Source organism: Lepidochelys kempii, chromosome 25 (assembly GCF_965140265.1).
Source record: "Lepidochelys kempii isolate rLepKem1 chromosome 25, rLepKem1.hap2, whole genome shotgun sequence".
NCBI lineage: Eukaryota > Metazoa > Chordata > Testudines > Cheloniidae > Lepidochelys > Lepidochelys kempii.
This window is the reverse complement of record NC_133280.1, coordinates 16,756,352-16,774,213: the sequence shown is the minus strand read 5'-3', so window position 1 is coordinate 16,774,213 and position 17,862 is coordinate 16,756,352. Positions and strand designations below refer to the sequence as shown.

Genomic DNA, 17,862 nt, shown 5'->3' with positions numbered 1-17,862 from the left:
ATGATAATCAAGGTGGGCCATTTCCAGCACAAATCCAGGTTTTCTCACCCCCCCCCCCTTTTTTCCAAAAACGACACACACAAACTCACTCTCCTGCTGGTAACAGCCGGAGAGTGGGGTGGGAGGAGGTATTGTTTCATGGTCTCTGTGTATATAATGTCTTCTGCAGTTTCCACGGTATGCATCCGCTGAAGTGAGCTGTAGCGCACGAAAGCTCATGCTCAAATAAATTGGTTAGTCGCTAAGGTGCCCCCAATCCTCCTTTTCTTCTTGCGAATACAGACTACCAGGCTGTTACTCTGAAACCAGAACAAATCCAGTCTGGCTTGGTGCCGTTAGGGGCTGACCCCTCTCCGTGTGTTCGGTACTGTACAGCTAGGCCTAAGGGCGAGTGGACAGACAACGCCCCCCCGCTAGTCTACGAGATCAAGAGCGAGTGGGTGTTCTACCCTCCGGGAACCCCAGCTACTTCGCCGGGGAGGACTGTCTGAAGGTGGTAGTGAAGAAACATGTTTTAAGGAGGAATTTAGAAGAATTTTCTCCGAAGTGAGGAGAATTATGCAGCTGCTTCCTCGCCGCGACCAGCAGGCCTGGGAGCTGGGTAAATGAACCAGGCTGCAGCTCAGGTTTAAACCTGTTTCGGTGTTAAACGCCTGTGCGGTGCACTGCCTTACCTCCTGCGGGACGGGGGTTTTCATGGCCGGGGGCAGTAGCCGGGGGGCAATCGAGCCTGCGTCAGCCCCGGCCGGCTCCCGGCTGCCTGATGCTCCAGCTGCCGGCGGCGGGCCGTTAAGGGGAAGAGGAGAGCGGGCAGCTCCGCCGCAAGGGGGCGCCGCCGTGCCGCGCCTGCGCTGGGTACTGCCCCGGGCTGGGCCCGCGCCCTCCTGCCTCGCTCCCGGCTGCCGCGCTCCGGCCGTCCCGCGCCAGCCCCTGCCACGCGCCGCGCTGCGGGGGCCGGGCCGGGCCCTGCGCTCCGCTGACGTGTCCGGGGGCGGGGCCCCACCCCTGCCACGTGGAGGCCGCGGCCGCTGTTCGCGTTGACCCGGAAGTGGAGTGTTCGCGCGCCGGGTTCCGGTTCCGGGTCGGAGCGATGGCGGCCACTCGGCTGGAGCTGAACCTGCTGCGGCTGCTGAGCCGCTGCGAGGCGCTGGCGGCCGAGAGGCGGGAGCCGGACGAGTGGCGGCTGGAGAAGGTGCCGCGCGGGAGCGCGGGTTTCGGGGCCTGGCCGGGAGGCGGCGTCCCCGGCAGTCTCCAGCCCCGCCCGGTGCCGCTGGGCCCTGGCGCTCGCTGGGGAGCGGAGCCCCCGCCCCGGGCTGCCCCTCGCCTGCACGGGAGCCGGGGACAGGGGGCTCCGCGTCCCGCCCCGGGCTGTGCCTCCTGCTTTCCCGCGAGCGGGGCCCCGGCTCCTTCCGTTGCCTGCGCCCTCGAGCGAAGGCGAGAACCCGCCCCAGCCCCGCCGTGGTGCCCTGGCGGCTGCCCAACGCCCCCGGCCCGGGCGCCCTCCGGCCTGCAGCGCGGGAAGCTCTTTTAGCTCTTCCTCTCCCGAGGGTCCCCCTGGAACGTAACGCGGCCGTAGACGCCCTGTTGTGGCTGCCGCAGTAGCTGACCAAGTATGGAGGGTGGAATCTCCTTCCTTAGAGGTTTTTAAGGCCCAGCTTGACAAAGCCCCGGCTGGGATGATTTAGCTGGGGATTGGACTCGATGCCCTCCTGAGGTCCCTTCCGACCCTGATCTTCTGTGACTGGATTTTGCAAGTGGGACGGTAGCGGCACAGCTCTGCCTGGCTAGATTATCCCATTCTTTAGGCTGGGAGCAGGAGCTGGTCCTTTTCCTGGTGGTGTGCAGGCCCTCGTTTGATGAAGTGACCAAAACAGCTTGATGAGCCATTTTCCCTGCAGACTTCTCAGAGGGATGCGGATGCTGTTTCTTTGAACCGCTTTGCCTATGCGATAGCGGAACGTCATGGTCTTATTCGTAAACCTTAACATGGTCTTGTAAATGCAGTGGTTACCCTGGGAGCTGCAAACTATGTGGTGGCTGGGAGGAGATACTATTTGGCAGAGAGCTTCCTTTGAGTCAGGTTGGCTGTAAGAGAAATCTCATGTTTCTGGTCTTTGATGTTTCCTTGGAAGATGTTCTCTTTCCCTGCCAGAGTATCGGTCTTCTGTGACTGAAATGTCCAGGGTTGTGGGTAGGCTGGTGTATTTAGTTTCCTTGGCTAGAGCCCAGTCTTTCTGACTTAGAGATACTCTTCAGCTTTATTAAGATGAAATCTAATATAGGTGTCCTTGGACTTAGTATTGAAGCAGAATTTAAAACCACATCATGTTTTCTCTTGGAAATTTCTTCAGCTTTATTCAGTGAGATTGTTATGTTGTTAAATCTGAGGAATTTTTTTTATGTATGCTGTGTTCTACTTGTATTGGTGCCAAGATATTAGCGAGACAAGGTGGGTGTGGTAATATCTTTTATTGGACCAACTTCTGTTGGTGAGAGAGACAAGCTTTTGCTGTTACACAGAGCTCTTCTTCTGGTGTGGGAAGCTTCTAGCTTGTCTCTCTCACCAACAGAAATTGGTCCAATAAAAGATATTACCGCACCCACTTTGTGTGTCAGATTTTTTGTTAGATCGTTGGTTGTTTGACTTGCTTCACTGTAGTGTTTCCCTTGGGCCTTCGTAAATTTACTGAATGTCGGCCTTTCAGAATTGTCTAATTTACTCTGAACTATACTTTTGTGAAGAAAGGAGATGTTAATCTGCCAGGATTTAAAGGATCTTTGTTTAATCATCCTGGCTGTGGCCACTGGATGTCACCCTTACTCCACACACGTAGCGGACCCCTCTTCTTGTATAAGAACCCTATTGTGATAGCCAGACTACCTGCTTTCGTATGAGGAGATGGAGGTTCAAAGTTAGGGGAGTCCTGCTCTCCAAAAACCAAGTACTATCTTGTTTTCCCTGAGAGGGAAATTAGATACAACTTGCCCAACTTTTTCCTAGAAAAGTTGAATAAGAGCAGTAGGCAATTCTCTGCCCCAGTGTAAGCAAGAATATTCCAATATGTCGGTCAAAAAAGCAAACTGGATATTAGGAATCATAAGACTGAGAATATCTTATTGCCCTTCTATAAATCCATGGTACACCCACATCTTGAATACTGCATACTGATGTGGTCTCCTCATCTCAAAAAAGATACACTGGCATTAGAAAAGGTTTTAAAAAGGGCAACTAAAATGATTAGGGGTTTGGAACGGGTCCCATATGAGGAGAGATTAAAGAGGCTAGGACTTTTCAGCTTAGAAGAGCGGAGACTAAGGAGGGATATGATAGAGGTATATAAAATCATGAGTGGTGTGGAGAAAGTGAATAAGAAAAAGTTATTTACTTGTTCCCATAATATAAGAATTAGGGGTCACCAAATGAAATTAATGGGTAGCAGGTTTAAAACAAAGTAAAGGAAGTTCTTCTTCACACACGCACAGTCAACCTGTGGAAATCCTTACTTGAGGAGGTTGTGAAGGCTAGGACTATAACAGGGTTTAAAAGAGAACTGGATAAATTCATGGAGGTTAAGTCCATTAATGGCTATTAGCCAGGATGGGTAAAGAATGGTGTTCTAGCCTCTGTTTGTCAGAGGGTGGAGATGGATGGCAGGAGAGAGATCACTTGATCGTTACCTGTTAGGTTCACTCCTTCTGGGGCACCTGGCATTGGCCACTGTCAGTAGACAGGATACTGGGCTGGGTGGACCGTTGGTCTGATCCAGTCTGGCCGTTCTTATGTGTGTGGCCTGTATAATTAATGTGCACACACCCCTTGCACGTCAGTGCTTTGTTGGCCTGGGGGGAGAGATCTTGCTGCTCTAAGGAAGTTGAGGAACCCATATCAAAATAGCATCTGGGAACCTCTGGTTTATGCTGAATGTCACACCACTTTTATCCTGTAGCTTGTGGTATAGCAAGGCTTTGCAGTGTGCATTCATGTTTGAAGTAGATATGTGGTACTTCATAAGGCACAAAAGCCTTTGCCTAGAGGTACAATTTCGTGGCTTACAGATAGATGAGACACACCCGCAAATTAATCAGCATCACTCCATGGCTTCTGTCGTTGTGATAAATAAAGCAGACGGTTGTGGGAACATGTATGCTATTCAGACCATTGCTAGAATTCCCCTTTGAGAAGGAGTTTTAAGATTTGGGAATAAACTTCAAAGCAATGTGTTTACAGCTTGGATCATATTCCACACTCTGACCTTGGTCAGTGTAGTGAGGAGACTTCTGAGAGCCAGCAGTGCGGGTATTGCTTCTCTCATGTCAACTGTTCCTCTGTAGTCTCAACATTGCACCTGGGAGCCAGAGAGCTGTTTCCTGAAAGGGACTCCCTTCCACTTGATCTTGTCTTGGTAATTGGCCTTGTTGCCTTAGTTTTTTGTTTTGTTTGCTTTGCCAGTTTCCTTCCAGGCATATGAGTTCCTGTTCATTTGCTGCTGCAGGGGCGCTTTAATAGGATGTACTGGATGGAAACTGGACATGAACCTCTCTCAGCAGGAAATGTAAAGGGGATGGTGTCCCCATGGGACGGTGACTGCAGCCAGATGGGCATCACTTCACTAATCCATAGTCTAACTTGCCCAGTTATAATGGTTTCCTATTGGCAGCTTTCTTTCTCTGCCAGAAGGAACTGGTTGGTTGTGCCATGTGGGTGAGGCTGTTTATGGAAACAAAAAGTTCAGTGACTATGGACGGTAAACTATGGGCTGGCAGGGCAGACGTTTGCCTGTTCAGAGAGTTGCAGAGCTCAGTCCTGCTGCTTGGAAGAAGGACCTTTCTATTTAGCAAAAAGAAAAGGAGGACTTGTGGCACCTTAGAGACTAACCAATTTATTAGAGCATAAGCTTTCGTGAGCTACAGCTCACTTCCTCAGATGCATATCGTGGAAACTGCAGCAGGCTTTATATATACACAGAGAATATGAAACAATACCTATTCCCACCCCACTGTCCTGCTGGTAATAGCTTATCTAAAGTGATTTCCAGCACAAATCCAGGTTTTCTCACCCTCCACCCCCCCACACAAATTCACTCTCCTGCTGGTGATAGCCCATCCAAAGTGACAACTCTTTACACAATGTGCATGACAATCAAGCTGGGCTATTTCCTGCATAAATCCAGGTTCTCACATCCCTCCCACCCCCATACACACACATGGGGGTGGGGGGGATGTGAGAACCTGGATTTATGCAGGAAATAGCCCAGCTTGATTGTCATGCACATTGTGTAAAGAGTTGTCACTTTGGATGGGCTATCACCAGCAGGAGAGTGAATTTGTGTGGGGGGGTGGAAGGTGAGAAAACCTGGATTTGTGCTGGAAATCACTTTAGATAAGCTATTACCAGCAGGACAGTGGGGTGGGAATAGGTATTGTTTCATATTCTCTGTGTATATATAAAGCCTGCTGCAGTTTCCACGATATGCATCTGAGGAAGTGAGCTGTAGCTCACGAAAGCTTATGCTCTAATAAATTGGTTAGTCTCTAAGGTGCCACAAGTCCTCCTTTTCTTTTTGCGAATACAGACTAACACGGCTGTTACTCTGAAACCTTTCTATTTAGGTCTTTCTCCAACTCGCAGTACCTAAAATCTACTGAAAAGATGCCTTATTCCTGCTGAAGTGAAGATGATGTGACCATTGTCCCCTTAGACATCAGTGAACTGTTCAGTGGAGCATCTGGTGGTTGGGATGGGAACCTGAAGTGAAAACCCTTCAGTTTTGCCTACCACGCCATCAGGGTGCCAAAGTCTTCAGCTGCCTTCTACCCAGCTGCCAAAATCTCTAGTGTCCTTCCCTGACCGCGTTCACAGCACATGCAATACATGTGTGCACACTCAGTGCAAAATTGTGGCAGTAAAACCTTGGACACCATAAAAAGTGAATAATAAGGAATTCTGTACTGACTTCATTATTCATTTTTATAGTTAATTCAGTAACTCCTCTCCCTCACTTCCAATTTACATGAAGTTGCAGAATTCAGATTCCAAGACCAGAAGGGACCATTGTGATCATTTATTCTGCACTACAGCTCTCAGAAACCAGAGAGCCTCACAGCAGGATTCCAGTCCAGTTTGCTTCAAATTCCATGAGTGGAATTCTAAAGGGTCATTTCCAATTTAAAAAATCACTGTCTGAAATATTTGTACCTGCTAATATTACTACTTATACATAGTCACTATATCTGAAAAATTAAGAGTATTTTCAGTGTGTGTTGGGAGTCTTTCATAAGAACATTACAGCCATACTGGGTCAGACCAAAGGTCCATCCAAGCCAGTATCCTGTCTTTTGTCAGTGGCCAATGCCAGGTGCACCAGAGAGAATGAATAGAACAAGCAATCATTAAATGATCCATTCCCTGCTGCCCACTCCCAGCCTCTGGCAAACAGAGGCAAGGGGCACCATTCCTGCCCATCTTGGCTAATAGTCATTGATGGACTTATCGTCCATGAATTTATCTAGTTCTTTTTTGAACCATTATAGCCTTCACCTTCACAACATCCTCTAACAAAGAGTTCCACAGGTTGACTGTGCATTGTGTAAAGAAATACTTCCTTGTGTTTGTTTTAAACCTGCTGCCTATTCATTTCATTTGATGACCCTTAGTTCTTGTGTTATGAGAAGGAGTAAATAACACTTCCCTTATTTACTTTCTCCAACACTGTATATGTTGGTGCAGTCAGTTTGTTGTCACCCCTCTGGTCAGTGTGTGTCTTCAGCACTGCAATAGTGGAGGAGAAACTCTTTTGTAAAAAATGTTGTGAAATCACAGAAGTTGGCAGGGAGCCTCAAGGGCAGGTATAGCATCTGAAACTTGCTAACTCGGTTTTTGCATCTTAGATTTCAAGCTGATGGTTGCTGTTCTTGGAGGCTTATTTCCATTTGTTGGAAGGAAATTTTGCTTTGAGAGTCCAGTTGTATGCCTTGTTAGCCTGCTATTAGATAGAGAGTGGGGGGAAGAGATGCTGAGAGTAGTCTACAGTACTTAGTTTTATTAATTCATAAGTGCCATTGATAAGATCAGGCTGCTAGACTCTGCATTTCCTTAACCTGTCTCCTGGTGATGATCCTCTCATTAAGACTGTAAGATGCAGACTCTAAAGAGTGTGTATGTGTGAGAGTCCGATATAACTTTGTACATCTGGCTTTTAAAAACAAGCCACATTAACCCAGGTAAAAACAATATTGGACGATGCTTTCTTTGAAAACAATGACAATCCTCATTATCATTAGTGCTTTATATCCGCACTGCCTTTAGCATTTGCCACACTGCTTCCTGTTAATCCTGACTCTTACAACTGTTTTTTTTTTAGTATGTAGGTGCTCTCGAAGAGATGCTCCTTGTATTAAAGAAACACTCAAGGTGAGATGCCGTCTCTGAGACGGAGGTTGGAAGGAAAACGTGTGTTCTTTTTCAAGTAACCTCTTAGGTGGGAAATAGGCACAACCCAGGAACACTGAAGCTGTGGGACACTCGGGACTGTGAGGATAGCAGAATGGTTTGTGCTTAGGGGATGCCCTTTGTAGTTATAGCCCTAGAGCTCACTTAGCTCTGCTGGTTTTTTTGCTGTTAGGATGGTGTGTGAATATCGGTAAAGACAGCTCCGGGACTGTTGTTTCACTTACGTTGCAGGAGCACTGAAAGGCCCCATTTATGACCTGAGCCCCATTGTGCTGCACAAACCTACAGAAAGGCATGGTCCCAGCCCCAAAGCCCTTAACAGTCTATTCAGACAAGCCAGACAGGTGGCATAGAAGTGTCAAAATGTTGTATTGGGTAATTTAAATGAAGAAGCCTCCAACGTTTCCCAGGTGCTCCAGCAGTCTGCATTGCCGGCATTGCTCTCGCGCGCCTCCCTGCACTCTGCCATCCCCATGGGAAACCATGCAAGTGTCACCAGAAAAGGTGCAACTGCAGCAGCAGCATGGCAAGCTACAACCCCGTCCCTCACGCACCAACCTGAGCTGCTGCATGTCAGCCCTGTTCTAGAGGGATGATACGTGATCATTCTGCCCAGTTCAATCCAGTGTCCTTCAGACATTACGAGTGAGGGTGACCCTAGCTCTAAGCTGTTTCTGCTGGAAAATGCTGCTTAATCTCTTGACTGTTCCACGTGCATGTGACTTTCTGAAATACTTGCAATCGGACATACTGACTCTCCTGGCTTTCATGGTTTCTTTTGACTCTTGCAGCAAGCCTGCCCCTGAACTGCTGAATGAATACTCCCGCAAAGTGGACTTCTTAAAGGGAATGTTAGAAGCTGAAAAATTGGTAAGAACCTTCTGTCCAGCCTGAAGTGACTTACCAAGCGTTTGGTTTTTTGTCTGTCCGTCTGTCTGCACCACATCTCACAGCAATAAGCAGGTGTCTTAGTGCACCCACGCACAACCTTCGCTCAAAATCACGAGTGATGTGTCTTGGGAACTTGTCGTCTGTTAAGTGTAAGGGGTTGATATTTAGAGTTATAAACTTTCTCCCCACCCCTCAGAGAACCACCAAGAAGGCAAATGTTTCTTCTATGATTTATGGTGTCCCCTTCACCTTTGAGCTGAGAGCTTTTGGGGGAAGGCTGTCTTTGTACAGTGCTGCATATGTCTGCTGAGCTATGGACTGCTGAAGAGCTCTGCTGCAATTAGACTGGATTGAGACTGTGCTGTCATGCTCTCTCGCTCACCCTCCATTCTGTGGGAAGTAGCAGCAGAAGAGCTCCCTGGTTATTCTCTAGCCTCCTCTGCAGAGCACAAGATTAATTTGGCCCTCTCTTTATAGTCGTCATCTGCAGAAAAGGCCCTGGCAAATCAGTTCCTGGCTCCCGGCCGAACTCCCACTACAACCAAAGAGCGAACCCCAGCAACTAAAATGGTTCATCTGCAGACAAAGGCTCGCTACACGGGCAAGATGAGGAGTGAGCTGCTTGGTACGGTAAGTTACGTTCTGCTGCTGGCCTTTTGCTACTGCTAGTTCGAGAGGGATCTGCCGCCTCAGCCAGCTGCTGCCCTGGCACTCCCCTTCCAACCTGAAAGTGACCCTGCCTAGTAGCAGTGCTCAGCCATCTAGTTCCAGCATGGGGGTAGGAGCAGAGCCAAGGGGAATCGTGTAGCCTCTGGTGAAATGGAATCTCAAAAACATCTTAAAGTACCATGCTTTTAGGCCCCGTGTACAGAGGCTACAACCAGCCCTCTCCCTGGGAGAGCACGGATTCAGCTGGCAGCATGAGTGCAGAGGACTGGACTAGATGACCTCTTGAGGTCCCTTCCAGTTCTATGATTCTGTGCTGCCCTTCAGAGGGCTGAGCTACAATTATGAGCCTGGGCTCTCTCCACCTCTTGTGCTGGACTCTTGGAGAGCCGGCCCCTGCTTCATGGTGTTGGAGTTTCTGATTGGAAGTGTTGGGAACAGAGGATACTCTAGGGCACCGGGGTTGCTTGATGCAAGGCTGCAGGTCACTTCATCTGCCCATGTGTAATCTTACTGTGTTTCTCTCTCCTCTCCTCTCCTCTGTATCTCCAGGATCCCTTGTCTGTCAATGGTAAGTTTATATCAAAGTAGATGGCTGGAATGTGTGTGGGGAGGAGGAAGGGGAAGAACAAGGGGTGACAAATCTTGCCTGACGAGCCAGAGCATGCTCCGTTTTTTTTGCTAGCCTGGAACTCTTCTTGTGAACCACTACATAAAGCAACTAAGTGCCTGGTTGGTTACTGAGATTGCAGTAGCTCCCAGTTTGGATCAGGCACCCATTGGGCTAGGTTCTGTATAGTTGCAGTCTCTGCCCTGAACAGTTTACAATCCTAATTTAGGACTAGAGGCAACAAGTCAAGCTTTTGCCAGAAGCTGGGAATGGGTGACAGGGGATGTATCACTAATGATTACCTGTTCTGTTCATTCCCTCTGGGGCACCTGGCATTGGTCACTGTCAGAAGACAGGATACTGGGCTAGATGGGCCTTTGGTCTGATCCAGTATGGCCGTTCTTATGTTCTTAATGTTACCTATGACACTGCATGACACCAGAACATGTCTGTCTGTCTGTCTCCCATTGGGAGGCAAGGCTGTCTAAACCCTTGTTACCTGGTGCAGACACCCAGACAGATTTAAACCTCTTCTCTCCCCTGCCCCCCCGTACCTCTTACAGAGTCTTTAGTTTTGTTTCTACAGTTTTCAATTATACCTGCTTAGTTTCCTGGTGCAACAGCTTTCCACAAGAGAGCCAGGCCTGGAGGTTTATCTTCTGCTAAAATTCAAACTTTTTTTTTTCCCGCAGAGTCTGAAGAGCTAAATTTAAGGAAACGGAAGTAAGTCATAGTTTAATATTTTGACTCTTTGTGATGGGGAAGCAAGGGCCTTTGACTCCTGAATGTACTTTATTAACTCAGCTAGAAAGGTTTTAATGCCCATTTGAAGAAGCAAACGTAAGTGGTTTCTTATTAGATGTTTTAATAAACTGATGCTCTGAATTCTCTTGCCATCTAATCAGATTTGTGAGCTGTAGTGCAGCTCTGACATCACCTAGTGGTGATCTAAAAACCATTGAGAACAGTCCATAACAACACCCAATGAGTCCTACATTTCCTCCCTTGTGCTCTGCAGAGGCCTTGCATCTGAAGAGAAGCAGTCAGCAACCGATCTGGATGCTGTGTTACAGCATCATCGCAGCATGCAGGAGAAGCTGGCTGAAGAAATGTTGAGTTTGGCTCGCAGTCTCAAAAACAACACCCTGGCAGCACAGAATGTTATTAAACAAGATAACCAGGTAGCACAGATTGCAGTGCAAGAAACTATTCAGATTCTCAGTATTGCAATCCATAACACTAATGTGCCAAGATATGGGGTAAACTGGAATATCTGTAACTTAATTATAAATGTGACTGGAGCTGGAAGGACCTGTCAGCATCCTCCATAGTGCAACTATAGTCTCTTCAGTTTTGTAATCAATAGCCATATCTTTGAAACCTGGATGCCTGATGTAAAAGTAGTGGGACTCTCAGGTTCTGAGCACCCACAAATCCTGCTGAAGTCGGTTGGAGTTGCCGGTACTTGACACCTTTGACAATCGGATGCCTACAGATGGCTTCAGGGGCCCTATCTTTAACTACTCAGGTTTGAAAACTGCGGGGTTTAGTACTTATGGCTTGCTCAATCATCTCTTCTCCATGATTGAAATATGGCTCCTACTGTTTAGGCTACATCAACACAACTTGGCTTAATCAATGACAAGCACTAAAATGTCGTCTTTCTCGTCTTGCAATCAAATCTTACTTACAGCTTGCTCTTTTTTGTTCCCTAGACATTGTCTCACTCTCTCAGGATGGCAGACCATAACTTTGAGAAGCTGAAGGATGAATCTGAACGCCTTGAGCAGCATGCAAAGAAATCTGTCAACTGGCTGCTCTGGATAATGTTAATTGTAGTTTGTTTTATTTTTATTAGCATGATCCTCTTTATCAGAATTTTTCCTAAACTCCGATAATGTGTACAGCCTACAGGAGCAACAGGTAGAAAGCTAGACAGTATGTGACACTCTGCCCATTCCCAGCAAGTCTCTTTGACCAGTTTGGTAAGTACTCACTGTAAGCAGTGACCTACCTCTGATCATATCCTGAAGGGGGTCACCAGGGGCCTACTCCTCCATCCCTTCCTTGTGCTCTGACTGGAGTTGGTGAGACACCTTGTGAACAGGTTCCTAAGTTGGGTCCCTTGATATCCCTTTTGCTTGACTAATATGGTGGTTTCTTGAGAAAGAAACTGCAATAAAGATGGCACTTTCAGTGGAATATCCCTAGAAATAGATCCCTCCAGGTGCCTTGGTAGATATCTGCTGTCCACTTGTGATGTGGCTAAGGCAAATGCTATCGTTCCTTTATAAGGGAGTATACTTTCATTGGAACAGTACACAATTGAAGGATTAAAGACCATATTTGCTCTTTAGAAACCCACTGACTTTAACAGGACCCTTGCTGCAATTGTCTTTGTAACCAGCCTGTAGCAGGTATGGAGGGAGCATTGTTATTGAGTGGGCCCCCTTGAGTCAGAGTAGGCAAGAAGGAAAATTAACTTCACAACCTTGCCTTCCCGCCTATTGGACTCTGGTCACGGAAGTCTCCTGAAGCCTAGATTTATGGGAGAAGATGGAGGTTGGAAGCATCTAGTTTGGGAAGCCTGAATAAACCGGCTCATCTCCTCTTACAATCACAAACCCTAACATGCAACCAAAGTACAGAGCATGTCATTTACCTTTATTCCATTCCTTCAGGAAGCAGCTGATGGTGGCTGTTCAGCCCTGAACATGCAATGTACTCTTCAGACTGTGCAGACCCTGCCTGCCTATGCATCTTGTTGCTTCACTGTAAAATGAGAGTCGAGGAAGTTGGTCTCTCTTTAAATAAGGCATTTACTTAAGGAAAATATCAGCCAGTATCTTCTGGGCTGGGCTTATTTGCATGTTCGCCTTCCTTAACTCTTATTGTTTTTCTAGTGGAAGATACCCTGAAGTTTTCAGCCACATTCTGCTCTTGATGAAGTGCTGGCTTGCTGTACTGGATGAAAAAGAGAGCAGTGTAATCATCCCACCCAACCTGCTCATAAAGAGAGAGTGTGAGATTCTGTCTCTCTTGCCCTAACTTTTAAAGCATCAGTACTGCAAAGTGCCTGCTTTCACTTCAGTTTAAACCATGCTCCGTATTACAAACTGTTACTGTTGGTATTCTGTATATTGCTGTCTATTTTGTACAAGTTTATATTGGTTTCTCTTTGACTTATTTATTACTATATGATTTTCATAATAAGAAGCAACTGCCGTCTTCTCTCTATATATAGCAAGTGAATGTTGCACAGTACTATATTGCAGCTTCTGGGGTGATATTTATTCCTGCAGATCGTATAGATTTAAGAGCAAACCCATCCACAGTAGAATGTGTACCTTCTAATGTCACACACATCCTCCTTAATCGCTTCATGTTGTAAGAAAACTGTCACTGTTCCAAACTCCTGCCTTCATATGGTGCCTCTCAGAGGAAAGCTGAAAAGTGCATCTTCCTAATTCTTTATACGCTGCCTTTGTAATCATTGCCAGTATTCTTGCCAGCAAATTAAAGAAGTATGGGCTGGATGAATGGACTATAAGGCGGATAGAAAGCTGGCTAGATCGTCAGGCTCAACGGGTAGTCGTCAATGGCTCCATGCCTAGTTGGCAGCTGGTGTCAAGCGGTGTGCCCCAAGGGTCAGTCCTGGGGCTGGTTTTGTTCAGTATCTTCATTAATGATCTGGAGGATGGCGTGGATTGCACCCTCAGCAAGTTTGCAGATGACACTAAACTGGGAGGAGTGGTAGATACACTGGAGGGTAGGGATAGGATACAGAGGGACCTAGACAAATTAGAGGATTGGGCCAAAAGAAATGAGATGAGGATTAGCAAGAACAAGTGCAGAGTCCTGCACTTAGGACGGAAGAATCCCATGCACCGCTACAGACTAGGGACCGAATGGCTCGGCAGCAGTTCTGCAGAAAAGGACCTAGGGGTTACAGTGGACAAGAAGCTGGATATGAGTCAACAGTGTGCTCTTGTTGCCAAGAAGGCTAATGGCATTTTGGGATGTATAAGTAGGGGCATTGCCAGCAGATCGAGGGACGTGATCGTTCCCCTCTATTCGACATTGGTGACTGGAACACATGAGTTATGAGGAGAGGCTGAGGGAACTGGGATTGTTTAGTCTGCAGAAGAGAAGAATGAGGGGGGATTTGATAGCTGTGTTCAACTACCTGAAAGGGGGTTCCAAAGAGGATGGATCTAGACTGTTCAGTGGTAGCAGATGACAGAACAAGGAGTAATGGTCTCAAGTTGCAGTGGGGGATGTTTAGGTTGGATATTAGGAAAAAAATTTTCACTAGAAGGGTGGTGAAGCACTGGAATGCGTTACCTAGGGCGGTGATGGAATCTCCTTCCTTTAAGGTTTTTACGGTCAGGTTTGACAAAGCCCTGGCTGGGATGAGTTAGTTGGGGTTGGCCCTGCTTTGAGCAGGGGGTTGGACTAGTTGACCTCCTGAGGTCCCTTCCAACCCTGATAGTCTGTGATTGTATATCTAGGCTCTGATCCTTTAGTGATATGGGTACTGCACGGGAGCCCCATTAGGCCTGCGTGGGTGATGGGGCTCAGCCTGGGCTGTTCTCCTTGTAGGATCAGGGCTGAAGCGAGCCAACTTTAGCCTTGCCGTAAGCAGGTGAAACTCAATCAAGTGCAGTGAGACTTGCACCCACTTATGTCAAGGCCGACTTTGGTCCTGGCTGTATTTGCATCCACGTTCTGTAGGATGTAGGGTGGTGATGTACAGAGAAGGTAATCAATTACAACCTGATAGGGTTGATAAGAGTTTACGTGATGTCGTGAAGGGCTACTGTGTCCAGAATCAGATGAGTGGTATTGTTGAAGTTATACTTTGTTAGAGTGAGGGTGACTGTGGTGTAACGTGTGTGTGTGTGTAGGGGACAGAGGCTGTGCCTGTGGAATCTAGAGCCCGCTCAGAATGAGAGTACTTGAAAAGCATCCATTCCATCCAGGAAAAATCTAGTGTCCAGGTCCCAAGGCAAAGAGAAACTCATGTATGTGCAAAATAGACATAGAGAAACGTTTGGCTTCTAAGTTGTCCCTGAAACTTGGAAAATGGTTCTTCAAAATTAGGCAGGACTTGCATTGCTCTTCTAGGTGCAGTTGCTAGTGATAACTAGTTAGGTGTGTCTGGTGTTTAAGTATTTTTAAATCATTTGTGAGGAAGGGAAGGAAATAGAAGAGATCACTTTTATGAACCACTAGGTGGCCATGTTACCAGTGCTTCCTGCCTGCTGTGTTCTGTTTCTCTCAGCAGGAGGATTGCTGAGAATAGTTGCATAATCTGGCGGGACCGTCCTGCCCGGCCCCTGAGCTCCCAGCTGGGGAGGCTAGCCCCCAGGCCCTACCCTGCTGTCCCTCCTCCCCACCACACCTCCCAGGCCTTCCAATAAGCCTGTCCTGCTGCTCTGAGTGGCATGGTAAGGGGGTGGGGAGAGAGTGGTTGGATGGGGCAGAGGTTTGGGGCAGTGCAGTCAGGAGACAGGGAGTAGCGGGGGTTGGATAGGGGGTCGGGTGTCCTGGGAGGGCAGGGGACAGGGTGGGTTAGATAGGGGGTGGGGTCCGGGGGTGCAGTTAGGGACGGGGTTCTCGGGAGGGGGCAGTCAGGGGACAAGGAGTGGGGTGGGGGGTTGGATGGGTCCGGGGGCCTGTCAGGGGCAAGGGTGTGGATAGGGGTCAGGGAGCAGTGGGGGGGGGGTTGGTTGGATAGGAGGTGGCGTCCTGGAGGCGGTTGGGGGGGTTCTGTGAGAGGGCGGTCAGGGGACAAGGAGCAGTATGGGTCGGAGGTTCTGAGGGGGGCAGTCAGGGGGTGGGAAGTGGGAGGGGGCCAGGCTGTTTGGGGAGGCACAGCCTTCCCTGCCCGGCCCTCCGTACCATTTTGCAACCCTGATGTGGCCCTTGGGCCAAAAAGTTTGCCCACCCCGCTCTACAATCATCAAGGCTGGTAGGAAAATGTGACTGACTTTTTGGGGGCTGTCTGTTCAGAGAAGCAAGTGAGAGACTGCCTTCGTGGGAGAGGTGCTAACGATTATATTTAAAAAGCATTTTTTGATTGTACAATTTGATCTACACTGGCCTCCTGTATTAATTCATAAATAGGTTATGAATCTTACTGGTTGGACTGTAAAGAACACATTTTCTTGTAGATACTCACCTGCCTTCATTTCTCTCAAGGCTTATTGCAGGTAATAGGTTGCTCAAAAATTAAGTCAGCATTTATCATGAACAGTTGAAGCAGTTAATTTGTGAGAAACATTAACTGCACTTGGACAGATCCCCAAGTTGTCAAATCAAACCATAACTTATGCAGCTGAAGTATTTGTTGTTCACAAATTTGTTTTTTTCCCACCTAGTTGTTTACCATTTTGCCTAAAGCCATCCCCCCATTGCAATCATCCCATAAGAGCAGAATCTGTCGTGCAGTACTCAGTCACTTCTTGATGGCAGAATGATATGGTGCAGTTCTGGCTGCCTAACCATTATCTATAATTTCCTCCCCCTTAATACTTGAAATAAAACTATATTCTTGAAAAAAACCAAGAACACAAAAACTTTTCCACTTGGGAGTAGAAGAGGGGAGTGTCTTACTGCATTATCACAGCCAGTTGTGCAGATATGTGTAAAACCATACTTCTGTTATTTCTGCTGTCAGCAGGCTGTTGCTGCTATCTTCTGGCCCCTTTTTAAATTGGTAGCCAGAATGGCAAGACCTCAGAGTAGAATTATTAATTTCTAATATCTTAGATCTGAAGTTCAAGGTGTTTATAGCATGAAAATCACTACCTGTACATAGACTTATTGTTCAGTGTGTTTGAAGGGTGTGAACTGCTACACATTAAATCGGTCTTGTAACAATTTACCCCTTCACATTTATATACATGTTAGTATATAATTGTTTGCTCCTGCTAGCTTCATGTAGCTCCACAAGCCAGCAGCAGCTACTGGTCCTCATTAAACTATTCAACCAATTCAGGAACACAAGCTTCCTCACCTTCTACCTTAATTTACTCTGTCCTTTAGAAATTGCTGGGGGCTACATTTAGAATGTAACTCCCATAGCTGGAATGGGGCCCAAAAACTAGCTCTGATACACTTGCTCTTCATGGGCTCTAGAGTGAACACACATGATTAGGTTCTCTTATTTTATGTCTTTCCCCAAAATACTATGCCTCTAGAACTATGTTGGGATGCTGGTTATCTCTGCTGCAAGGGAAAGATCATTACCTGTTGAATTCCACTCGCAGGATCATTGTGTTGTGTTAATTGGCAGCTGTGACCTACATTTGTTTCAGATTAATTCAATAATCCCACTAGTTCGAGAACTCAGTAGAGTTTCCTGCCAGCAGTCTTCAGAAGAGGGGGATCCTGGAGTCAGAGATCCTATTTCAGCTGAGGATTCCTCCACACCATGGGCTCTCAGGGCCCATTTTCTTTGCTTGAGTGTGCTGCAAAGGGGCACAGCATTGGCCAGGATTGGGCCCTCTTCTTGATATTCAGCCTAAAGTCTCTATCTCCTCAATTCATCCCATGCTCCACCCTAAATAATTCCTTTCTCCTAAGTTTTTACACCTTTCAAATAGTGGTAGACTGTTACAGTATTCTCAGTTCAGTCATCTCTTAGCCAAGTCACAGTCTATAGCTCTTAAGACTGACCCATGACGAAAGATTTCTAGTCCAGAAGTTCCAGACTCCCAGCACCTGCTAAGTAAAGAATTCAGACTAGAGACAAGCCCTTGATACAGTTTATAGGCAGAATGATGATTTTACTCATGACTTATGCAAGGACTGTTGTTCATAAGCTATTGCTTTGACTCTCGGCCCCATTCTGTAGCAGGAGACTCTAAGGAGGCCTGGTCACAGACAGGGTAGCAAAAGGCAGTTAATGGAGAATTTCTTGATTTCTCCAAGGCAGTGGGAAGTCCTAATGAGATGCATTTGTCAGACACAGATCTGTCTCTCTCTTCAGGAGAGGCTGGGTGTTTTGGCAGGCTACCTGCTGTCGCAGTAAAGTGAAAACCTTTGTTAGAGACCTGGGTCATGTCAGGCCAATAAGCACAGCAGCCTCCAGGCCTGGCAGCAACAGTGGCTGTGAATCAGTCTGAGCTCTGTTGGCAGCACCCCTTGGTGGAGACTTTTTTAATGTCTGTTTCAGAGCTGTGTCCTCAGGCCACAGCTGGAACAGATGGTTTAGTGGATTTCTTAGGGTGAATGGTCT

General features: G+C 47.3%; 1 protein-coding gene across 1 annotated transcript; it reads left to right on the top strand.

The window, feature by feature from the left end:
• The first annotated feature begins 1,069 nt into the window (after positions 1 to 1,069).
• On the top strand, positions 1,070 to 12,833 carry USE1 (unconventional SNARE in the ER 1). Its single transcript, XM_073323745.1, has 8 exons — positions 1,070 to 1,192; positions 7,362 to 7,411; positions 8,242 to 8,320; positions 8,819 to 8,971; positions 9,560 to 9,578; positions 10,310 to 10,340; positions 10,636 to 10,798; positions 11,333 to 12,833. The coding sequence occupies exons 1-8, from the start codon at positions 1,091 to 1,093 to the stop codon at positions 11,513 to 11,515; spliced, it is 780 nt and encodes a 259-aa protein (XP_073179846.1). The 5' UTR covers positions 1,070 to 1,090; the 3' UTR covers positions 11,516 to 12,833.
• Positions 12,834 to 17,862: the final 5,029 nt, after the last annotated feature.

Excerpts from the sequence above, each read along its gene's own strand:
- USE1 (XM_073323745.1), top strand. The coding sequence starts at position 1,091 with ATGGCGGCCACTCGGCTGGAGCTGAACCTGCTGCGGCTGCTGAGCCGC. Across the intron at positions 10,341-10,635 it reads CTAAATTTAAGGAAACGGAA|AGGCCTTGCATCTGAAGAGA; the intron begins GTAAGTCATAGT and ends TGTGCTCTGCAG. Across the intron at positions 10,799-11,332 it reads TTATTAAACAAGATAACCAG|ACATTGTCTCACTCTCTCAG; the intron begins GTAGCACAGATT and ends TTTGTTCCCTAG.